The sequence below is a fragment of the Choloepus didactylus genome, chromosome 1 (assembly GCF_015220235.1).
Source record: "Choloepus didactylus isolate mChoDid1 chromosome 1, mChoDid1.pri, whole genome shotgun sequence".
NCBI lineage: Eukaryota > Metazoa > Chordata > Mammalia > Pilosa > Megalonychidae > Choloepus > Choloepus didactylus.
In genome coordinates, this window is record NC_051307.1 from 138,561,864 (window position 1) to 138,580,903 (window position 19,040).

Sequence of the window (19,040 nt, forward strand, 5' to 3'; positions counted from 1 at the left end):
TGCATGACATGATCCATCCTTTCAACAGAAATTCAAGGTCACCATTATCATCCCTTTTTACATAGGAAGAACTGAGACTGACAGGTTAGATTAGCTGCCCAAGACAGTGTGAACAACTGTGCCAGTTTGCCCAGGACTAAGAGAACTCCTGTGACATGGGTTTTCAGTGCCCAAACCCGGAAGATTCCATGCAAATTGGGATGAGTTGGTCACCTGAGGTGGAGCTGCACACACACGCATACACACACACACACCCCACCAGCAACAGCAATAAATGCTTTCATAAAGTGGCTAAATATTAATTCTAAACTGAATCATTCTCTGTTGAGCTTACACATAGATCAACAGCCTCAAGGGCTCTTAACAGTCTAAATGTGAAAAAAATATGTGAGGCAAGATAAAATTGAAAATAATCTTTGAGTCAATCCTAACCATTTCCCAAAATTGAAACATTATCCTCTTCAAATGTCAGGGTCCAGGAAGAATACTCCTGCTCTCCAGCTCAATCCACATTTTCTTTGATCAGCATAGCGGGAGCTAAAAGCAACTTACCTCATCTGAAATTTGACCTCCAAATGTCACCCATGTTCCTAGAAAAAAATAAATATTTGGACATTATTTATAATCAGTTTTATAATATAGTACATAATGAGAGGAAATGTTCTGTTATGCTGGGACTACCTCTATAGGTTGTGCAGGTAGTTCGCTGCACAGAAGTATCTGGAGGAAAGGGCATGTTGAGCTGAAGTCTAGCCTGCCTGCCCTCCTCTCACTACTTCTACTCCAGCATGGTCTGTATCCCTCTGAAGAAAGTGTTCCTTTTCTTCACTAAAATGCACTGTAATAGTCTAAAGGCAATCCTGTCATAAGAAATGCTTCTTTCTTCTCATGTAGGACCATGAATGCTGGTGTGCAAGAAGATAGTGCTACCAAGCCCACTATGGTACATACCCATTCTTGCTTTTACTTAACAAAGACGCCAGTGGTTCTGAAAGTGGAGATTTTCCCTCCGTTGTCTCTGACAAGGGACTCTATTTTGTATTCCCCATTACCTTTTGAAAGGAACCCTCTCAGATATCCTCAAGACCCACCCAGCAGGTGACATTTAAGGATCTTTCTGTTAGGGCCTATTACTCCTAAATGGAAATCTCCATTGGTTTTGGGGACATAGGGGGTCGGGAGTAGCTGGAGTGAGCATTGGGAAGCCGTGGAAAGAGGCATATATAGCAGCCAAAGATTTGTATTTCTAAAGCAAAGGGAAGCAGGTATTGAGTGGACTCCTGCCACACTAGTCTCCAGTCACCTCATTAATTTCCTCCTTTCTTCACTGTCTTCAGCCCTTGTTATATGGCAAAGGCATTGCTCTCAGGTGCTAGGGAGAATGAGGTGATTGACCCAGTTCCTTTCTCCCAGGAGCTCAGTTCCCAGTACTACTTAATGAATGCTGTGACTGAGGCAAACACAAGGCAATAAGGGAGGGAGTGTCCAAACTAGACTGGAGGGAGGTGGCATTCAAGGAAGGTTTCCTAGAAGAGGGGACAGAATGAAACCATGACAGAAATACAGAAAAGATGAATGTTGAAAAACAACAGTGCTCATTTTTGAATGAGAATAAAATAAGTGATCTGCTGTGAAATGCGGTTCTCTTTAAGTGAAAAAATCGCCTGGGCATCAAACCTTTCTACAGACAATGAGTTTATAAAAGAGCCTCTTTTGAAAGTGCAGAAGTAATTATGTGTCCAGGGCATAAACAAGCATTTGCAAATGTTAGTCTAACCAGAAACACTGTAGCTCAGCATGTTAAAGACATGGTTGAGAACTTTCAGGGCAAGTTAAATAATCGGTGGCATTTTCTATTGCAGTGAATGACAATACTGATACAAATAATAGCCCTCTGTTAGCTATGTTTATTTGTGATGCCTTGAGAATTTTAAAGGGGTCAAAGAACTTTTGGACAAGGAGCCCATGAAAGGTGAAACATCAGGAAGTGGCTTTGTATGATGAGAAAAGTCTCACACCACTAAATGTAGAATGCACTGTTCAAAGACAGTAAATGTAACTACAGACAGGAGCTCTCATGTTGGATGGAACTGATGTAATACTCGTCAAGCAACACATCCAAGATGGTGGTATTTTGTAGGGACACTATACCTAAGTCCATTGATTGCCTCATTCATCAGAAATTGCTTTGGGCTAAAAAACTCAATTAGGACAAACCATGGATTCAGTAGCTAATACCATGAATTGGCTATACTTTTATGTCTTGGAGCAAAAACAGATCAGTGTTTGCTTGATGAATTTGCTAGTTTACTTGTGCTGTGGAGCTGAAGAGATTTCTTTTTAACTGTCTTTGTCATCAAAGGGAATAGTCCTATCTCTACTTTGCAGTGAAGATTGGCTCAAGGTCCCCAGCTTCTTGTTGACATTACAACCCATCCATACCTTTTGAATATCTTTCTACAGTGCATCATTTACAAGTATTTGCACAAATGTCTCATTTGTTTCTCTCAGTCTTGACAAAATTGAGTCTTCGGGAAATTCATTCATTAAGGAATAATTTGGCCTACTTTCCTACAGTGCAAGAAGTTTTCAGAAATGAAAATAGACTAAAATTCATTCTGCAAAATGATGATGTTGAAAACTGGATTCTGTAGAAGTTCCCTGATTTCAAAGTTTATGAAAATGAACTAAAATTGTTTAGCTTACCTTCCTTAATTTTTGATAGAACGAATGATGGGCTATACAATTTGGAAATTATCACACTGCAGTACAAAATGATATTGAAGACTAAATATGACAACATTGAAAGCCAGGATTGTACACACATCTTGGAGGAGAACATTCTATCTATAAGACGATGTATAATGATTCCATCCATGTCGGGAAGAATCTATGTTTAGTAACAGCTCTATTCCAAAAGGAACCTGAAAAAACTAATTGCGTTCCCTGTTTAAGTATTTAAGGCTGCATTCTATGCATCACAGTAAAAAAAATAAAATACAGGACTTCACTGATAAATTGGTACAGAAGAAAAGATCTCAAATTTCTGATTCCAAATCAAAGTGGTAACGAATTATAAAGAAAAAACAGTAATAATTGTTTTTTTCTTTTTCAATTGGGTTTTAATTTTTAACAAAATAGAATATATATATCATATACATTTACATTAAGTTATATGTCTACACTGCAGCTTAGTTAAAAAAATAAAGTTTGGCTCATTTCTGGGAGTTTATTATTCTTATGGTCCGCTTACTTTGTTCAGATAGACTACCTCCCAGGGCCTTTAGACATTTGCTACTCATTTGCTTTGTAGTTATTTATCAACTTTATATCTTTTATAAGATAGAGACACTGTCTGAGGGTTAGAAGTTTATTTTATCTTTTTATCACCCACAGCCTTTGAATGGAAGTGGGTCCTTAGCAGATATTTGTCAGTTAAATTGAATTAGGTTTTGTATCTGACTGTCAGTAATCTACAAAATACTGGGATAATTTCCAAACAAACATGCTGATTTCGATTAGACAGAAAGATCAGTAATCCTTGCCTATCACCTTCAGTTCTAGTTCTAGGTGACTGAAGATTTTTCTCCGGGACCCCAGGTGCCCATCCAGCTGTGCCCCCTCCTGGGGAAAGGGCAGGAGAAGGTCCTTCTCCCTGGCCACAAGGTACCCAGAGAGAGGGGCTGGCTCTGTGAGCACAGGGTCCGCCAGCCACACTCGAGGAAGGGCCCTCACCTACAAATAGAACACATTCTCTCTTGCTGGACAGCACTTGAGTGAGCCTTCAGAAGGAGGAGCTTTGCTTGCATGTATGCTTTCACTCCCTGTAACTCCCCCAACCCAAGATCTAAGGTGGTTTATTAATCTGATTCTTTTTAAAACCCCTCTGTGACAATTTTCTTAATCATTTTTCTGTCTCTAATGAGCACATGCTTTCCTGAGACCCAGGATGGTGAGTGATTATTTCACTGTGAAATCTCAAATTAGTGGCCTGTTACTTAGAAGATAATTTTACTTAACTGACACTTGCTATTTCTAACCTTTTAAAAGCTCAGTAGTATAGAGAGAGCTGTTGAAGTGTTATCATGTCTTCCGATCAGACTTCTTCATGCATCAAGGAATATATGCTTGTATGAGTCCCTGGGAGTACACCTGCTGTGGTGCAGAAAAATGCTTGGTAAAACATAAGAAGAAGAAAACTACCTTTACACACACACTCGCACACACAAATGTGCACACACACTCGCATGCCAATTCTTTGTCCTTTGTTACTTAGTTACCTTGTCAGTGGTTTGTAGGGTAATTGCTTCTTGTTTATTCATTCAGAAAACACGCCTATTTAAATGAACTCCTGGCTTTGAGTATGAGGAGATATTTAGACATTTAGGTGTAATAATGGCTTCATCAAAATGATTTTTTCTAGCTTTTTATTTTGAACTAATTTAGAATTACAAGAAAACAAACAGTGTACCCCTCACCCAGCTTTCTCTAATATTATCATTTTACATAAACATAATGCAATCATGAAAACTAGGAGATTAACATAGTTACAGTACTAGTAACTAAACTACAGAACTCTTTTGAATTTTGTCAGTTTTTCTACTACTGTCCTTTTTTTTTCTGTTCCAGGGTCCTATCCATGATCCCAAATTGCATTTAGTTGCATTTCTTCCTATTCTCTGCCAATCTGTGACAGTTTCTCAGTCTTTCCTCTTCTTTCATGATCTTGACACTTTTGAAGAGTACTGGTCAGGTCCTTTGCAGAATGTCTCTCAATTTGAGTTTGAATCATTTTAAGGTTGCAGATTAGATGAACTGCTTATTTTTATTGCATGTTGGCTTGCTTATGGTTTGGATATATTTTTTAACTCACAAGAAGGGACTACAGAAATGCAATTACAATATTTATAATGCTACAGTTAATATTTCCTGATTCTGTTGTACAGCATTTATTGAGCCTACCATGTGCTGGACATTGTACCTAAATTATCATTGAGTAAAACTGGTAATTATTCCTCCACTAATGGAGTAGACTCATGAGGAGGGACACAATAATAAGAAAAAAGAGTAAAATTTATAGTGTTTATTCATTAATCTTAAATTTATAAATAAAATATAAAATATGCAATGTCTATTGAGTATTAAAGAGACTCATCTCTATAAAATAAGGATTGGATATATGAAATGTCAGGAGGTGGGTGTTGAAATTTTATGTAGAGTGGTGGCCAAATAAGATTCACTAAGAAATGGGCTTTTGAGAAAAGACATAAAGAAAATGAAGGAGTCAGTCATGCAGTTATCTGGGGGAAGAACTTCCAGTAAGGGGGAACAACGAGGGATGGTGCTGGAGATGGGATTTGCTCGGCACATTCAAGGAGGCCAGTGTGTCTGGGGCAGGGAAGTTGAGGTCAGCAGGTCATGGGGACCAGATCGTGTGGGGGTCCTGTTGGGTCCTAAGAAGGACCTTGGAGAAGCCAGTGAGGAGTTTTGAATGGAAGAGAGACACAAGCTGACATTCTTGTAAAGGAACACTGCTGCAGTGTTGATAAGTTCTTAAAGATGTCTAGCACAGTGTAAGCATTAATTCCCACCTCACATAAGTTGTTCTTAAAGCCAAGTACTGCAGGGGCCAAGGCTGAAGCAGGGGACTGATGGGGAGGCTATTATAACCATCCAAATGAGATGGGACAGTGGCTTGGCCCAAGGTGGTTGGAGCCAGGATGGTGAGAAGTAGTTGAATTTTGGACATAATTTGAGGGAGAGGCAATTGGATTTGCTCATGAGAAGGATGTAGGATGTGAGAGAAGGTGAGAAGACTTCAAGGATACCACCAAGGTCAGAGCAAGGAGAAAATGGAGTTGCCATTCACAGATGAACCAATTCAACACATTCTACTATGGATCTAACAATTTTAGGTTTTGCAAACAGAGCTTGGGTTAACTTCAGGTTAATGTGTTCAAGGTAGACCAAAGGATTGAAGGGAAATGCAGATGAGCTTAGACGTATTAAATTACGTTATATCAGTGAAGAATTTAAGGTTAGAGATTCAAACCATAGATCTCATTGGATTTAGACAAAACACCAGGCAAAATCAATAAGACTTTCCACTATCTCTAGAGGGGGTGGAAGCTGAAAGGGGGAGCATTCACTCAAATTGTATGTCTAGCAAGAAATAGAGTGAAAACCTAGGACCAGTGTTGACATGGGGGAAGGAGCACTAAACTATTGCCCACCACCACCTAAGATCCCAGAGCCAGGGACTTATCCCGGTCTGTACTTACCCTCTCTGAGCCAGGGGCTGAGTCTTCCATCAAATCTGTAATCTTTCTCTGTATCCTTATATCCAAATCCTACTTATGCTTCAGGACCCAGAACTTCAGCCTCAGAGTCCAGTGCTCTAAACCACAGTTCCTTAACCTTCCTCTGTTTAGTCAATATGTGTCTTGCCACATTATTTGAATATTTAGATCTCTGTTCCATTAACTCTGTGACCCTATAAAGGTCCCAACCTCTTGGTTTCTAATTTCCAGATACACAAAAGAATGAATTTTAAGCTTCCTTCATTTCTAAAAGTCTATGATTCTTTACTGGACTTTGCAAGAAGAAAAGCTCATCCCATCCTGGAATTTTGAACAAACTGTTATTATTGTACTACTACATTGTATTGTAATTACATAATTTATTTTCAAACACAGACTGCAACTGTCCTGAGAGCTGAGACCAAGCTTAATTTAAGTTTATAATCCTAGCTGTTAGAGAAGAGCCTGGCACATGGTAGGGGTTTAAGAAATGTTTGTTGAATCAATTAATAAATATTTAAAAAACACAGGCATACCGACCCTGGTAAGAAAGCATCTCTAACAGAAGAACACTTCCAAAATATTGGTTATTTCTCTCACTCAATATCCTGGATGAGTGGTTTTTAACCCTGGCTGAATATTTGAATAGACTGGGGAGCTTTAAATAATACTGCTGACCTAGTACTTCACCAGATGGATTAAATCAGAATCTCAAGGACCCTGGCATCACTATATTTAAAAGCTCCTTAGATAATTCTATTTGCAGCCAGGGTTGAGAATCATAGTTCTAGACTCTTCCCATGCTTGATTTTTTTAGTATTGGATCCTTTTCTTTACACCCTCACTTGCCTTTCCATTGTTTTATTCAACTGTTCCCATCTCCATTTTTCAGAAGTTAAGTGATTTGCCTCAAAGTCAAATGACTAGTAAGTGATGGAGCTGGGGTTTAAATTCAGGCAGATTTATTCTAGATACCCTGCCTCAAGCTTCTAACCACAGCATTGTGTGGAGAGAACGCTGTTCTTTTCAATAAGTCAGGTCAGCTGCACAGTTACCTTAAGCTTCTTCATACTGACGGGGAATCAAGAAAACAAACAGAAAGCAAGATCTTAGACATCTGTCCTGAGGGGGAGTCTCGATGGATGGTGCTGGGATGTACAGACAGGTATCTGAGGTGAGCAACTGGCTTCTTGACATTGGTGCCCTCTACTCATCACAGGACATGTGATGGAAACACTCTCCCCCTGGGAGAGAACAGAGTGAAGTGGTTAAGCAGGTGGGTGGGAACTCAAGCAGCCCACACCGCGATAGTGGGGTCCAGGGATAGTAACAACAACAACAACAACAACAACAACTAGTTCACAGAGTTGTGAGGATTCAGTGAGATTTGACAAGTTCTTAACAAGGTCTAGCATAGTGTGAGCATTAATTCCCATCTCAGATCATTTGTTTTTAAAACATCAAGTACATCAGCACCCCCTTAGAGATTCCACTCTATGATTCTGTTTCTGCAGCTCTTAGGTGCCGCCCGGGCATCTGTTTACTTAACAAGCTCCCCAGGTGATTTGGAGACAAAACAAGGCTCCACGGGCACCACAGATAAACTGGATGCAGCCCTGCATCTGGGCGCCTGGGAAACAGCGCAAAGCTCCTCCATCTTTTTCAGATGATGAGAGGCGGATTTGTGACGCAGGCAAAGCGTTCTTCCTTGCTCTGGTTTGCATCTGTCAGTGTTTTCCACAGAGCCTGGCCCTTATTTTTGGATCCAAGCTGCAGCCTGGTCTTTCATTTTTGGCTTCTAGCTTGTTGCTAATGAGCATCTGGCCAGAGTTAACAAATGTGATAACAATTTAGCCTTTTCTTTTTCACTCTGATTACCTTTTCTTGCAAGAACCAGTAATAACATTCAAGCTCTGGGGGCGAGCTTTCACACCTGCACTTTACAAAAGAGCTTGAAATAGCAATAAAACCAGGCAAAGGCCATGTGGAAGGAAGATAAATGGGCTTCTCAAATAGGTGAAGTGCAAGTAGTATTCTTGTGAAGAGGTAAAGAATATATATATATGACTAAAGATTATTTTAAACTCTTTCCACTCTCTATAAAAGACTAAATATTTTTTAAAACCCCTTCCCTTCTTAACACTTCTAAGTACTTAGTAAAATAAAAAATTAGGGCCAAATGAGAAAGAAATTTTCAGCCTCCACCATATGGATGCATTAATATGCTTTTCTTCTAGATTCTTCTGTGCCAGGTGCTTTACATATGTCAGCTCTAATCCTTATGGCAAATCTATAGAGCCTGAACAATTCCTCCTATTTCACAGATGAGGAGCCAAGTGGTGGAGAAGTGACTTCCACAGTTGGTTAGTGGTGGGGTCTCCAGGGCCGTACTCCATCCATCACCCCATGTGACTTTCTGGTGATAACTTCCATCCCCAACCCCCAGCACTGTGCGCCAGCCACCTGGTGCAGCTGAGCGCTTGCTCAAAATATTTGTGGCATCATCCTGCTTTCATGGATCTGCCCATGTTCTTCCCTCCCTTGAATGCCTCCCCCACCAAACCACTGCATCCCTTTCTGCCTCCAAACTGCCTAGTCTGTGGCTCCAGAATACCATGCACTTGCCCCACTCCTCTCGGCCACCTGCATGCTCCTCAGGTCTCCCAACTCCACCTGAGGCCAGGGTTTGTCTGGTCATCCCATGAGCAGCATGCCCAACCTCATGCACAGAGCTGCCTGCGACTTTATCTGAACCCGTAAAAACTTGGGTGCCAGGGCTGTGAGCTGGGCAGCAGTGAGCTGCGCCATCCATTGAAGGAATCCTGTGGCAGGGTGAATGCAGCAGGCAGGCAGAGACGGCTCAGTCTCAGATTAGGCCAGGCTGGGGCAGGGTGGCTGACTGGGCTGGGCCTCATGGAAAATTCAAGGACCCCCCCCCCCCCCCCTTAATGCCTGTGTGTGTGGGCTTGAGGTTTGGAGGCTTAAATGGCTGGGATTGACATCAGGTTCTCCATGATGCATGTTTTATTTCTCTCTCAGATTTAAAAATTCATGTGTTTCAGTGGCCAAGGGATACTGCCAGCTCCATTTTGTTTTAAGATTTGTTTCAGGACAAACCTGCCTGGAGCCATTTTGTTTTATTTTTCCATTAACCTGATCGATAAAGTTTACAGACAGGGAGCAGCACTGTAAGTACGAAGGACAATGACGTGAATCTTAGAAGAGGCAGATTTGTCTTACAAAGCAGACTTGCAAGAGTCGACTTCCCTCTTCACGATAGTAGTGAGCGTGGCATAGGACGAAATTTCAGTGCATTGAATCTTCCCCAGGAAACAATGACCTGCTCACTCTCCACGATTAGATGTTAGAACTAATAATACTTAGCAATTTAAATCCATGGCTAATCGCTTCAAGTTTCCTTTTGTAGGTATGACTCCTGAATGGATGGATTTAGTACCCTGAGCCTATTATGAAAATCTGAAATAAAACAAAGCCTCACAATCTTTAGATGAATTTTTCTTCTCCGTGTGTTTTAATTTTTGGCCCACATTATTGAAATGAATGTATATTACTTTTATAATCATAAGCAAAAGTTATTTTTTAAAAGAAGTCCTCATTTCTTCATAGAGAAATCTACTAATAAACAGGGTTTCAGTGAATTATAGCTCTTTTACTTCTTGACCACAAAAAAGAGGCAGTGTTTATATTTTGTTAGTATTGAGTCCTAAGGTTCTTGGGGTCCTTATATTTCTTGCACTGACATTTACATGTTGAACGTTACTTATTACAACAAAGTTTCCAGTGCACGTATAACCAGCATGCATTATTAATATGCCTTCCTCATTTTGTTCTTTTGAAGAACTCCTATAAGAAATGTACGGAACAGTTAATATAGGTGAAATTATACACTGATAGAATAAAATTAGACACCTACTATGGATGCTAAGACTCAATGGCAATTTCTGATTTTTAAAAAGGAATTCAAATATTTTCAATATTGCCTTCTAAAAATGGAATCTATTATTAAGGCTGAAAGTTCATTTTTTTTTCCTTCAAACTCCTAGCACAGTGCCTAGAAAACAGTATGTGTTTAAATATATGCTTTTATATCTTTTTTTTTTTTTAAATTTACCTTTTGCTTTCCCAAGTAAGTTAGTGTGAATAAGAACTCTCTGGGAAAACACTGCTGTCAAGAAGTTTGAAAATCAATGTGACCTCCTTTACACTTTCTTTTAACTCTGAAAAGTCTATGTCAGATCTTTATCTTTATGCAGGGCTATATACATATATATATATATTTTTGGAAGGTTCGTTGAGTTGTTCTCCCCTAAACAGTAATAATTTTGAAAAACTCTGGTGTATCTGTACATAAAAACAAAATGTGTATTTACAGGGTTGCTGGAATCTGCTAGGAAACAAATTTTAATTCCACGGCAAGGCAAAGAACTTCTTTTTCATTGCATAACAGAATGAAAAATATCTTACAACAGTCTTTTCAGATTCTCCCTCTTGGACTCTGGGTTTCATGTTGTTAATAGCATTAAATATCATTAATGAAAACTCAGTGCAGGAACTCAAAATTATTTATGCACTTTTTCACCAAGAAGCTTTGAAAAGTAGAGAAATGAAAAACTGAACAAATATAGAAGGATCATTTAGCAAAAACCTAAAGATTAACAAAAATCCCCCGCCCTATTATACTAAATTAACTAAATTAACACAGTTTCTATCTTTCTCTGTAGTTTCATGGATTTATATATAAGGATTAGCTTCTTTCATCTATGCTTGATGGCTACTAACTGTAAATTATTTCAGGCTTTTTTTTTTTTTTTTTTAAATCTACAGCATCCTTTTCCTTAATGGAAAACTCATAGCTATCTCAAACCAATGGGGTATTTTTGTATTGCCTGTAGAAGTATGCATAGAACATTTTTTGGGCACTGATTCTCTATTTCTAACTAAGGGACAGAGACCTTCCCTTTTCTGTAATTATATGTAAAAATTTATCACGTCAAAGAAGAAATGTGGGTATGTCTTTAAATTTAGGAGATTCCATTTAATTCAAACTGGGTAGAGCCATTCTCCTTTGAAAAGAAATATTAAATTGCAAAATTAGTTAATTAAGCTACAGGAGAAGCTCAGAACATTCCCTGGCAGCTCTCGGATGTTGGCATTCCCAATCAGCCCACAGCATCAAGGTGGTGGCATCATCACTACGTGGTCCTGAGTTTACAGGGATGGAGTGAAATTTACTGGTGTTCTGTGTGGAAAGTTATCCAGAAATCTAGATAACCAGAGATATCAAAGAATATGCAAGTTTTACTTCTACGTTAACAGTATTCTGGACTGTTCTCAAGCACATAGGTTAAAGGCTTTCTCAAGACATTTTCAAAACTTCTAATATCCTTGTGGAAAATCTCTGTATCCCCAGAGACTACATAAAACTTGGCACATACAAGGTGCTTCTTAAGAGTTTTATGAATGAATGAATTAAAAAACAGCAGAAAAGTAATGATCAACATACTCAATGAACTTGTGTACTGCCTACTGATTTTCTTTTCATTGATTCATTGTTTGGAAATGAGTTAATCTGAATTAATCTATCTGTGGCTTTTACGTGAGTAAGCAGTAGGGGTACTCACCAGCCACTACACCCGTATATGCAAAGGAGGACTTTCCCGAGGATGGCTGGGAGGGTGGCGTGGAGCCAGGGAGTTATTATGGTTGAACAGCTCTTGCATTTGCCCTCTGAAAGCAATGATGGCATCTGCTTTTCCTCTTGCTGACAGCAGGGGCCCTGCTTTGGGAAACGAGAATGGGTGGAGCCCTCCAGACAGTGAGATGGGCTGGAACTCATTGGGGAGCACAGATACCTGCCTAGTGACTCCCCAAGTTTGGTCGATTATGATTGGTCAGAAACCCCAGGACCACTCACGATGAGGGATTGGAGCTTCCTGTAACTAGGAACCATATCTAATGGTGGTGAAGAATGTATCTTCTAAAGATGTGGGATGTTCAGGGCAGCATGGCTCTGAAGGTGGGGTGGAAATCTTCAGCGAATGTTCATCACTGTCTCTCCAACACCCAGAAGGCTTTTCAGTTTTGCCAGTCAACTATCTCCCAAAGCCGAGCCAGCTCATTCTGAAATTATTTCTTTTATTTTCCAACAATCCCAAAAGGAAGGTGTTTTCATTTTCTTTCAGACATACCTGGGATTGAGTATGCCCATGGGTGAATAAGCACACCTTGGTGACTTTGCTCATCTCCAAAATACTATTCACAGTATTATTATGAGAACTAAATGAGATGATGATGATGATGCCAGCTAAGAGTTTTTCAAGAGCTTACCTTGTGCCAGGCACTGTGTGACACACTTTATAAACCTTGTCTCATTTAAAACTCACTACAACTCTGTGATTTGAATTTATTTGCTGGTGAGTGCCTGAGCTGAGACAGCTTGACCCATAGCCCACAGTCTTAACAATTTCAATTGTATACGTAACATGTCTAGTACAGTACCAGGTCTTCACTAAATGTTACTTTCCTTTTTACCTTCCAAATGGACAATATTTGAAGCAGCAGAAGTTCCACAAGAAGATAAATGACTTTTCCAGAGACAGCAGTGAAAACCACAATAGACATTAGAATGTAACAATTTTAACAGGATCACCACTGTACTGGTTTGGATGTCTTATGTCCCCCAAAACGCCATTAACTTTGATGCAGTCTTGTGTGGGCAGGAAACGTATTGGTGTTGATTGGGTTGCAGACTTTTGATTGTATGTCTCCTTGGAGATGTGATCACTCAACTGTGGGCGAGATCTTTCATTGGATAATTTCCATGGAGGTGTGGCCCCGCCCATTCAGCATGGGCCTTGATAAGTTTACTGGAGCACTATATAAGCTCAGACAGAAGGAACGAGCTTGCTACAGCCAAGAGGGACACAATGAAGAACACCCAGGAGCTGAGCGAGTAGCTGCAGATGAGAGAGAGTTTGAAGACTGCCGTTGAAAGCAGACTCTTGCTCCGGAGAAGCTAAGAGAGGACAAACACCCCAAGAGCAACTAAGAGTGACATTTTGAAGAGGAGCTGCAGCCTAGAGAGGAACATTCTGGGAGCAAGCCATTTTGAAACCAGAATTTGGAGCAGACACCAGCCATGTGCCTTCCTAGTTAACAGAGGCTTTCCAGACGCCATTGGCCATACTCCAGTGAAGGTACCCAATTGTTTATGCATTACTTTGGACATTTTATAGCCTTAAGACTGTGACTGTGTAACCAAATAAACCCCTTTTATAAAAGCCAGTCTGTCTCTGGTGTTTTGCATTCCAGCAGCATTAGCAAACTAGAACACCCATCTTCACAAATCTCAGGAAAATTCATTATGAATGGAGAGAGAAGTCATTTGACAAGGCTGAAAAATTCTGAATTTTAATTGGGGAACAAAGCTAAATGAAAGACAAACTCTGTCTCCTGTTTGCTTCTTGTGTTGATCACCAAGAGTGGCATCTGCCCTGCCCTGTGCCAGTCTCTGGCTGTGCCTCCTGCATGCTGCTTGGAAAGCAACATGCTCTCAGGTCCTCAAAGCTTCCATGTTGACTCCAAGATCTGATGAGCAAGTAACTCATGTGGGGAGCCAGGGCCGTCTCCTCAGCTGCACAGGAAGTCAGACTTCGGAGCTCCTTATCCAGGTCAGTGGTCTTCCCTTGTGGCCTAAGATCACCTGGGAAGCTGATGCCTTGCCCCACCCCAGAGATACTTGTTTAATTGGTCTGAGGAAGGACCAGGCATAGGTGTGTGTATGTGTGTGTGTTTGTGTGTGTGTGTGTGTTAAGTTCCCCGTATGGCTGTAATTACAGCCATAGTTGAAAACTGGTCTAGGTGTAGGTCGGGATGTAGGAAGCCCCCCTAGAATTTCCACGACGTACAATGGACTCAATCACTCTACATGCTCCCAATGTGAGAGGGAGTCTAGCGGTGGTAGGAGGAGAGACAATAAGTACTGAGTCCAGAGGGTGAGGCACAATTCACACAGAAGGTTGAAGGTGGCTTTGATCCTAAATGGAGACTGTAATGCTTTGCAGAGCCTTTTTGTCTTGACCAAATAAAGGGTTACAAACTGTTCTTTCATGATTCCCTCTTTGGTGCTTTGACCTTCATTTTTTTAGTACTATTAACCTTCTGCAAAATTCCCAGTGGCAGTAAATGGCTGTAGCAGAAATAGCTTAGTGAAAATTTTAAGAAAAGGTAGAACAAAAAAGAGCATCAGTGGTTTCATTTTCTGGGACACGATTACAAGGGCCACCAATCCCGATAGAGTAGGGTGCAAGGGAGAAACATCAGTTTGATGGGATCAGAGCAGAATTTCTCCCACTGGTGCCATGTAGAATGATTAATTCATTATGGAGATGTAAAAGCTTAACTGAAGTGTGGTCAGGGATGGGCTACTACATAATTATACTATTCCTACATGTTTTATGAACTCTTGACAACACTAGATTTTCCACTCACAGGTTCTCATGTCTGTGAGACCCGTATTCAAATAGAAATACAAAATATATTTCAAGGATAAACATAAATGCATTTTCAATTTTCTGTGTCACCATTCCCTTCTCTTAGCAGAGGTAATTGAGTACCCACTATCTTCTACATATGGCTCCAATGGCTCAACTGGAGGAGCCACACAGCAGCCACTAATCTAATTGAATAAAATGCCAAGCCTTCCTAAAATTACACTTGTATAGAGGTTACATTTGTACACCCTGAGTATCACAACTCCCACATACAAACTTCGGTTAAGGAAAACATACGCAAGACAGGCATAGGCTATTAGATGGAACAGTATAAGATTCTGATGGGTGGAAATATCAGAGGATCATAAAGGTGCCATGAAAAAAATAGAACTGAACATGCATTTAAAAGAATTTGGGTGGAGACATGTCTCATTCATATTCCAACTATATTGAACATCTTGTCATTAGCCCCCTCTTGCTACAATTTCCCACCTTTGCGGGTCTTGTACAGATACTTCCCCATGCTCTCTGTCCTCAATTTCTTTACTTTCTTCTAGTCTATCTATTCCTCAGTCTTCAGTTCCTTCCTTTACCAGAAAGGTTAGAATAGTTAGGCGACATGGTTCATCATTTAGAAGATTCTCTTGCCCTATTCTCACCTACATTGCTTCACTCTCCTTTCCTTTCACCTGTCTGGCAAAAACTCACACCTGGAAGAATCTGACTGATACTCAGCATCTATAATGAAGATGTGGACCCATGCAGAAAAATCACAGGACTGCAGAGACTCATGTGCTGTAAATTCTTGGTCTCTAGGATCTCCTTGTCCTCCATAGAGCCCACCAGTCCTCTGCTTTCTAATCACTTTGTTTTCACTCTGTGGATTTCAGACTTGTCCCACTTTCCCCAACTTCAGGCCCCACTTCCATTCCCTTCAACCTCAGCAGATAACTCTGCCTCTTGCTTCACAGAGAAACTAGAAGTGGGCAAACTGTAACCCTTTCTGACTCTTGATAACAGATCTACCAACCTAAGCACAGCAGACACCGTTGGTGCCCCACCAGTATCCCTTATGGCTTCCAGCTGCCCGAGAAATTCTTCTGCCTTCTGGACCCTGTCTGCCCATGGGCACGGCAGGCCACAGGTAGCTGAGAATTAAAGGCGCCTGGGTGGATGCGCATTCTACTCTGGCTCCCAGAGCTCCCTGGCGGTATTTAAGCGACAGTTACCCACACTGGTAACTGGCATGTAAATACACCCTTTATTGGTTACTTCCCTTTATCTAATCTCACTTTCTCATTCTTCTACTGATTTTTCTAAATAAGCTACTTGCCTTAAAATCTTTGTCTCAGGGTCTGCTTCAAAGGAAACATAAACTAAGACAATACCCATCTTTTCCTCCTCTCTTCCTGCCACTATGTAAAGAGTCCCTCTTCTCCCCAAGGCTCATTTCTCCTCTTAAATTCTGGATACCTTTCCCTTGCTCCTTCTCAGAGACCTCACTCCATCAGTTATCACCCCTCATTCCGGCATCTCTTCTTTGCCTTGAATTCTACTTTGTTCATTTAACATTAATGTTAAACCCTCTCTTCACTCCCATTTTGTTCATATTTGCTTTTTTGCCCTTTTCTTTATTTCCCACTTATCTATGTCATTTTCCTTAACATACCTAGGAATGAACATTTATTTTTTCTTGACCCAGTCTCAGAAACTTTGTCATTTACTAAGATGACTTCCATATTAGGTCTTATTTCTATTTCATTTTATGCTTTGTGCTCAAAAGACATTTCCTTATGTCTTTTTGTTTTAACCTGTATTTTGCTATTTGGGTCAAGTTTCATCTGCTTCACAGTCCCTATGTGTATTCTGTAGAGGCTCTTGTGGTGGTCACACTGTGAAGAACTGGGCTTACCGTTTGTGTGCAGTTAACATCGTTTCATTTATTCTTCTGGAAAAGTGAGGTGTATTTGTCATGTATAGCCTGCCTTCCGGCCCCTATTCCCAATCCTCTCCAACTTGACCTCCACACTCTGACCAGAATGAGCTTTCTCAAGTGCATCCAATCAAGTGACTCCTTGAGTTAAATGTATCAGTGACCCCCAACCATGTAACAGATAAAGTCCAAGCTTTGTGGTGTGGGCTTTAATACTCTTCATGATCTTTCCAAGACTATGCTTCATCATTTCTCTCCAGTATAGTTAACTCTACGGGGAATGCTGACAGGCTTCCATTCTCCTTCTTCCTTAAGTGCCCATTTAGATAGATACATACGTGATAGATAGATAGATAGATAGATAGATAGATAGATAGATAGATAGATAGATGATAGAAAATTATAAATAAATATAAACCTATTATAAGCACATATTAATTCATTTAGAAAATGTTTATTGAGCCCTTGCCATTCCCCCAGTCCTATGCCAAATGCTGTGATCAAAATGGCAAATGATAATAATTATCCCTGTTCCCTGGAATTCCCTGGTTCAGTGGGGAAGACAGACAAATACTCAGACAATTACGCTATTGGGCCCGAAGGCCCACACACTGGTAAGAGAGGCTGAGATGGGAACTCATGGGAAGCATCTAACCTAGACTTGGATGGTCAAGAGCAGCAACATGAGGACTGAACAGGACATTCAACAAAAAGAAATGCCTGTGTCTTCCTTTCTCAAATGCCTGTGTCTTTCTTTCCCTTATGATCCTGACAGATTCCTATCTTCCTTCAACATCCTGCTGCTTCCTCCCCACTCCCCCCCCTCCTCTGTGCTATTTCTGGGTCTTGTACCTCTATCTTCATTAGAGCCATCTTCTAGCCATGAATTGACCAGACTTGCCTCTGGTCTCTTGTTCCACTCTGTTTCTTCCACCTTTCTCCCTGCCTCCTCACCTCTATCACATCATTGTTTAACTTCTATTTTTCTCTTACCCTCCTTCACCTGGTTCCTTCCTACCCCTACTCATTCTTCAATCTTTGGCTCAGACATCTCTGCCTTCAAGAAACCTTTCATGATCTTCCCAAGTCTAGCTTAGGCAGCCCTCACATGTGTTCTCATAGCACCTCATACTTCTTTCTAAGCACTGATCATACTGGGCTGCATTCATTCATTCATTCCACAAATGAGCACATACTAGTACCTTCTCTGTTCTAGCCACCATGCTCTGAGCTGAAAACCCAATAGGAAACATGTCAGACTAGAAAAGTCATCATCAGCAAACATCATGCGGGGAAGTGCAGGGTGTCTTCTGGGGGGTGGGATGAGGGCATGTAATGGAAGAACCTAATCCAGCCCAGGAATCAGGCCACTGTCCCGTATCCCTCTCCCCACCAAGGTAGGCTGTGCTGGGAGGGGGGGGGTAGGCACTGGTCTGTCTTTTCTCCCATTTCCCCAGCATGGGATCTGGCATGTCTTTGGGCAGTATGTGAACCGGTGAATGAAACATGGCAGGAATGCTGGATTCCAACCTTTAAAGGACTGCCTCAGTCTGCCCTCCAAGAGCTCACAAACTCAGGTGCAGGCTACATCTTGAGGCAATGGCACCAGGGCAGCCAGCCAGCCGTCCCTCTCAAGGAGCTGTGGAAAGGGAGGCAGACTGCTGGGCCCTTTTCCTTTGCCCCGGGAATGGTGTGACAGGTGGTAAAGTCAGACAGAGGGTCACTTCCAGAAATGCCCTCTTCTCTTCAGCCACAGTTACAACCATCACTGCAAAAGAAACCAGGCATTTGGGCTGCAGTTTGGCCCAAAGGAAAGGGTAGAGTGGAGCATAAGGTGGAGACCCAGGATGGGGAGGCAAGGTAAGAGAATAATACGAAAAATGAAACAAAGCCCTGCAGAAAGCTTGTTTTGAGTCACAGTAAACAGAGCCAGGTCCTTTCATCTTCCTGTTTCCTTCTCTTCAGCCTAAAGAAATCCGCATGGTTAACTGTCAGCTCCAATTCAGCTACTGCTCATTACCCCATCACCCATTTTCTATAATTACATGTTAGGTAGCCTTTTTCTCCTCTCATTTTAATTAGTTGTCAGATATAAAGTGAGCATTGATGATATTTTTTGCTTCACTCTTGTGGCGCCTCTCCTTTGCATATTTTCATCATCCAGGTATTAGGAAGAAGCTGTTATTTGCAAAAGAGCCCCACATCTCACTGATCCTTCAAGATTATGGGGAAAATGGAAGGAAGGAAAATTTTGTCTATCAGGCAAATTGAGGTAGCAGAAGATAAACAAGAGTG

The 19,040-nt window shown here is 41.0% G+C and overlaps 1 protein-coding gene across 1 annotated transcript in view; it reads right to left on the reverse strand.

Annotated features, from left to right (window-relative positions):
* Nucleotides 1-19,040, reverse strand: part of KCNAB1 (potassium voltage-gated channel subfamily A member regulatory beta subunit 1) — a 287,116-nt gene that overhangs the window by 93,114 nt on the left and 174,962 nt on the right. The window contains 1 exon segment of the mRNA XM_037842046.1: nt 553-590. Within this exon segment, the coding sequence (XP_037697974.1) occupies nt 553-590 (38 nt within the window).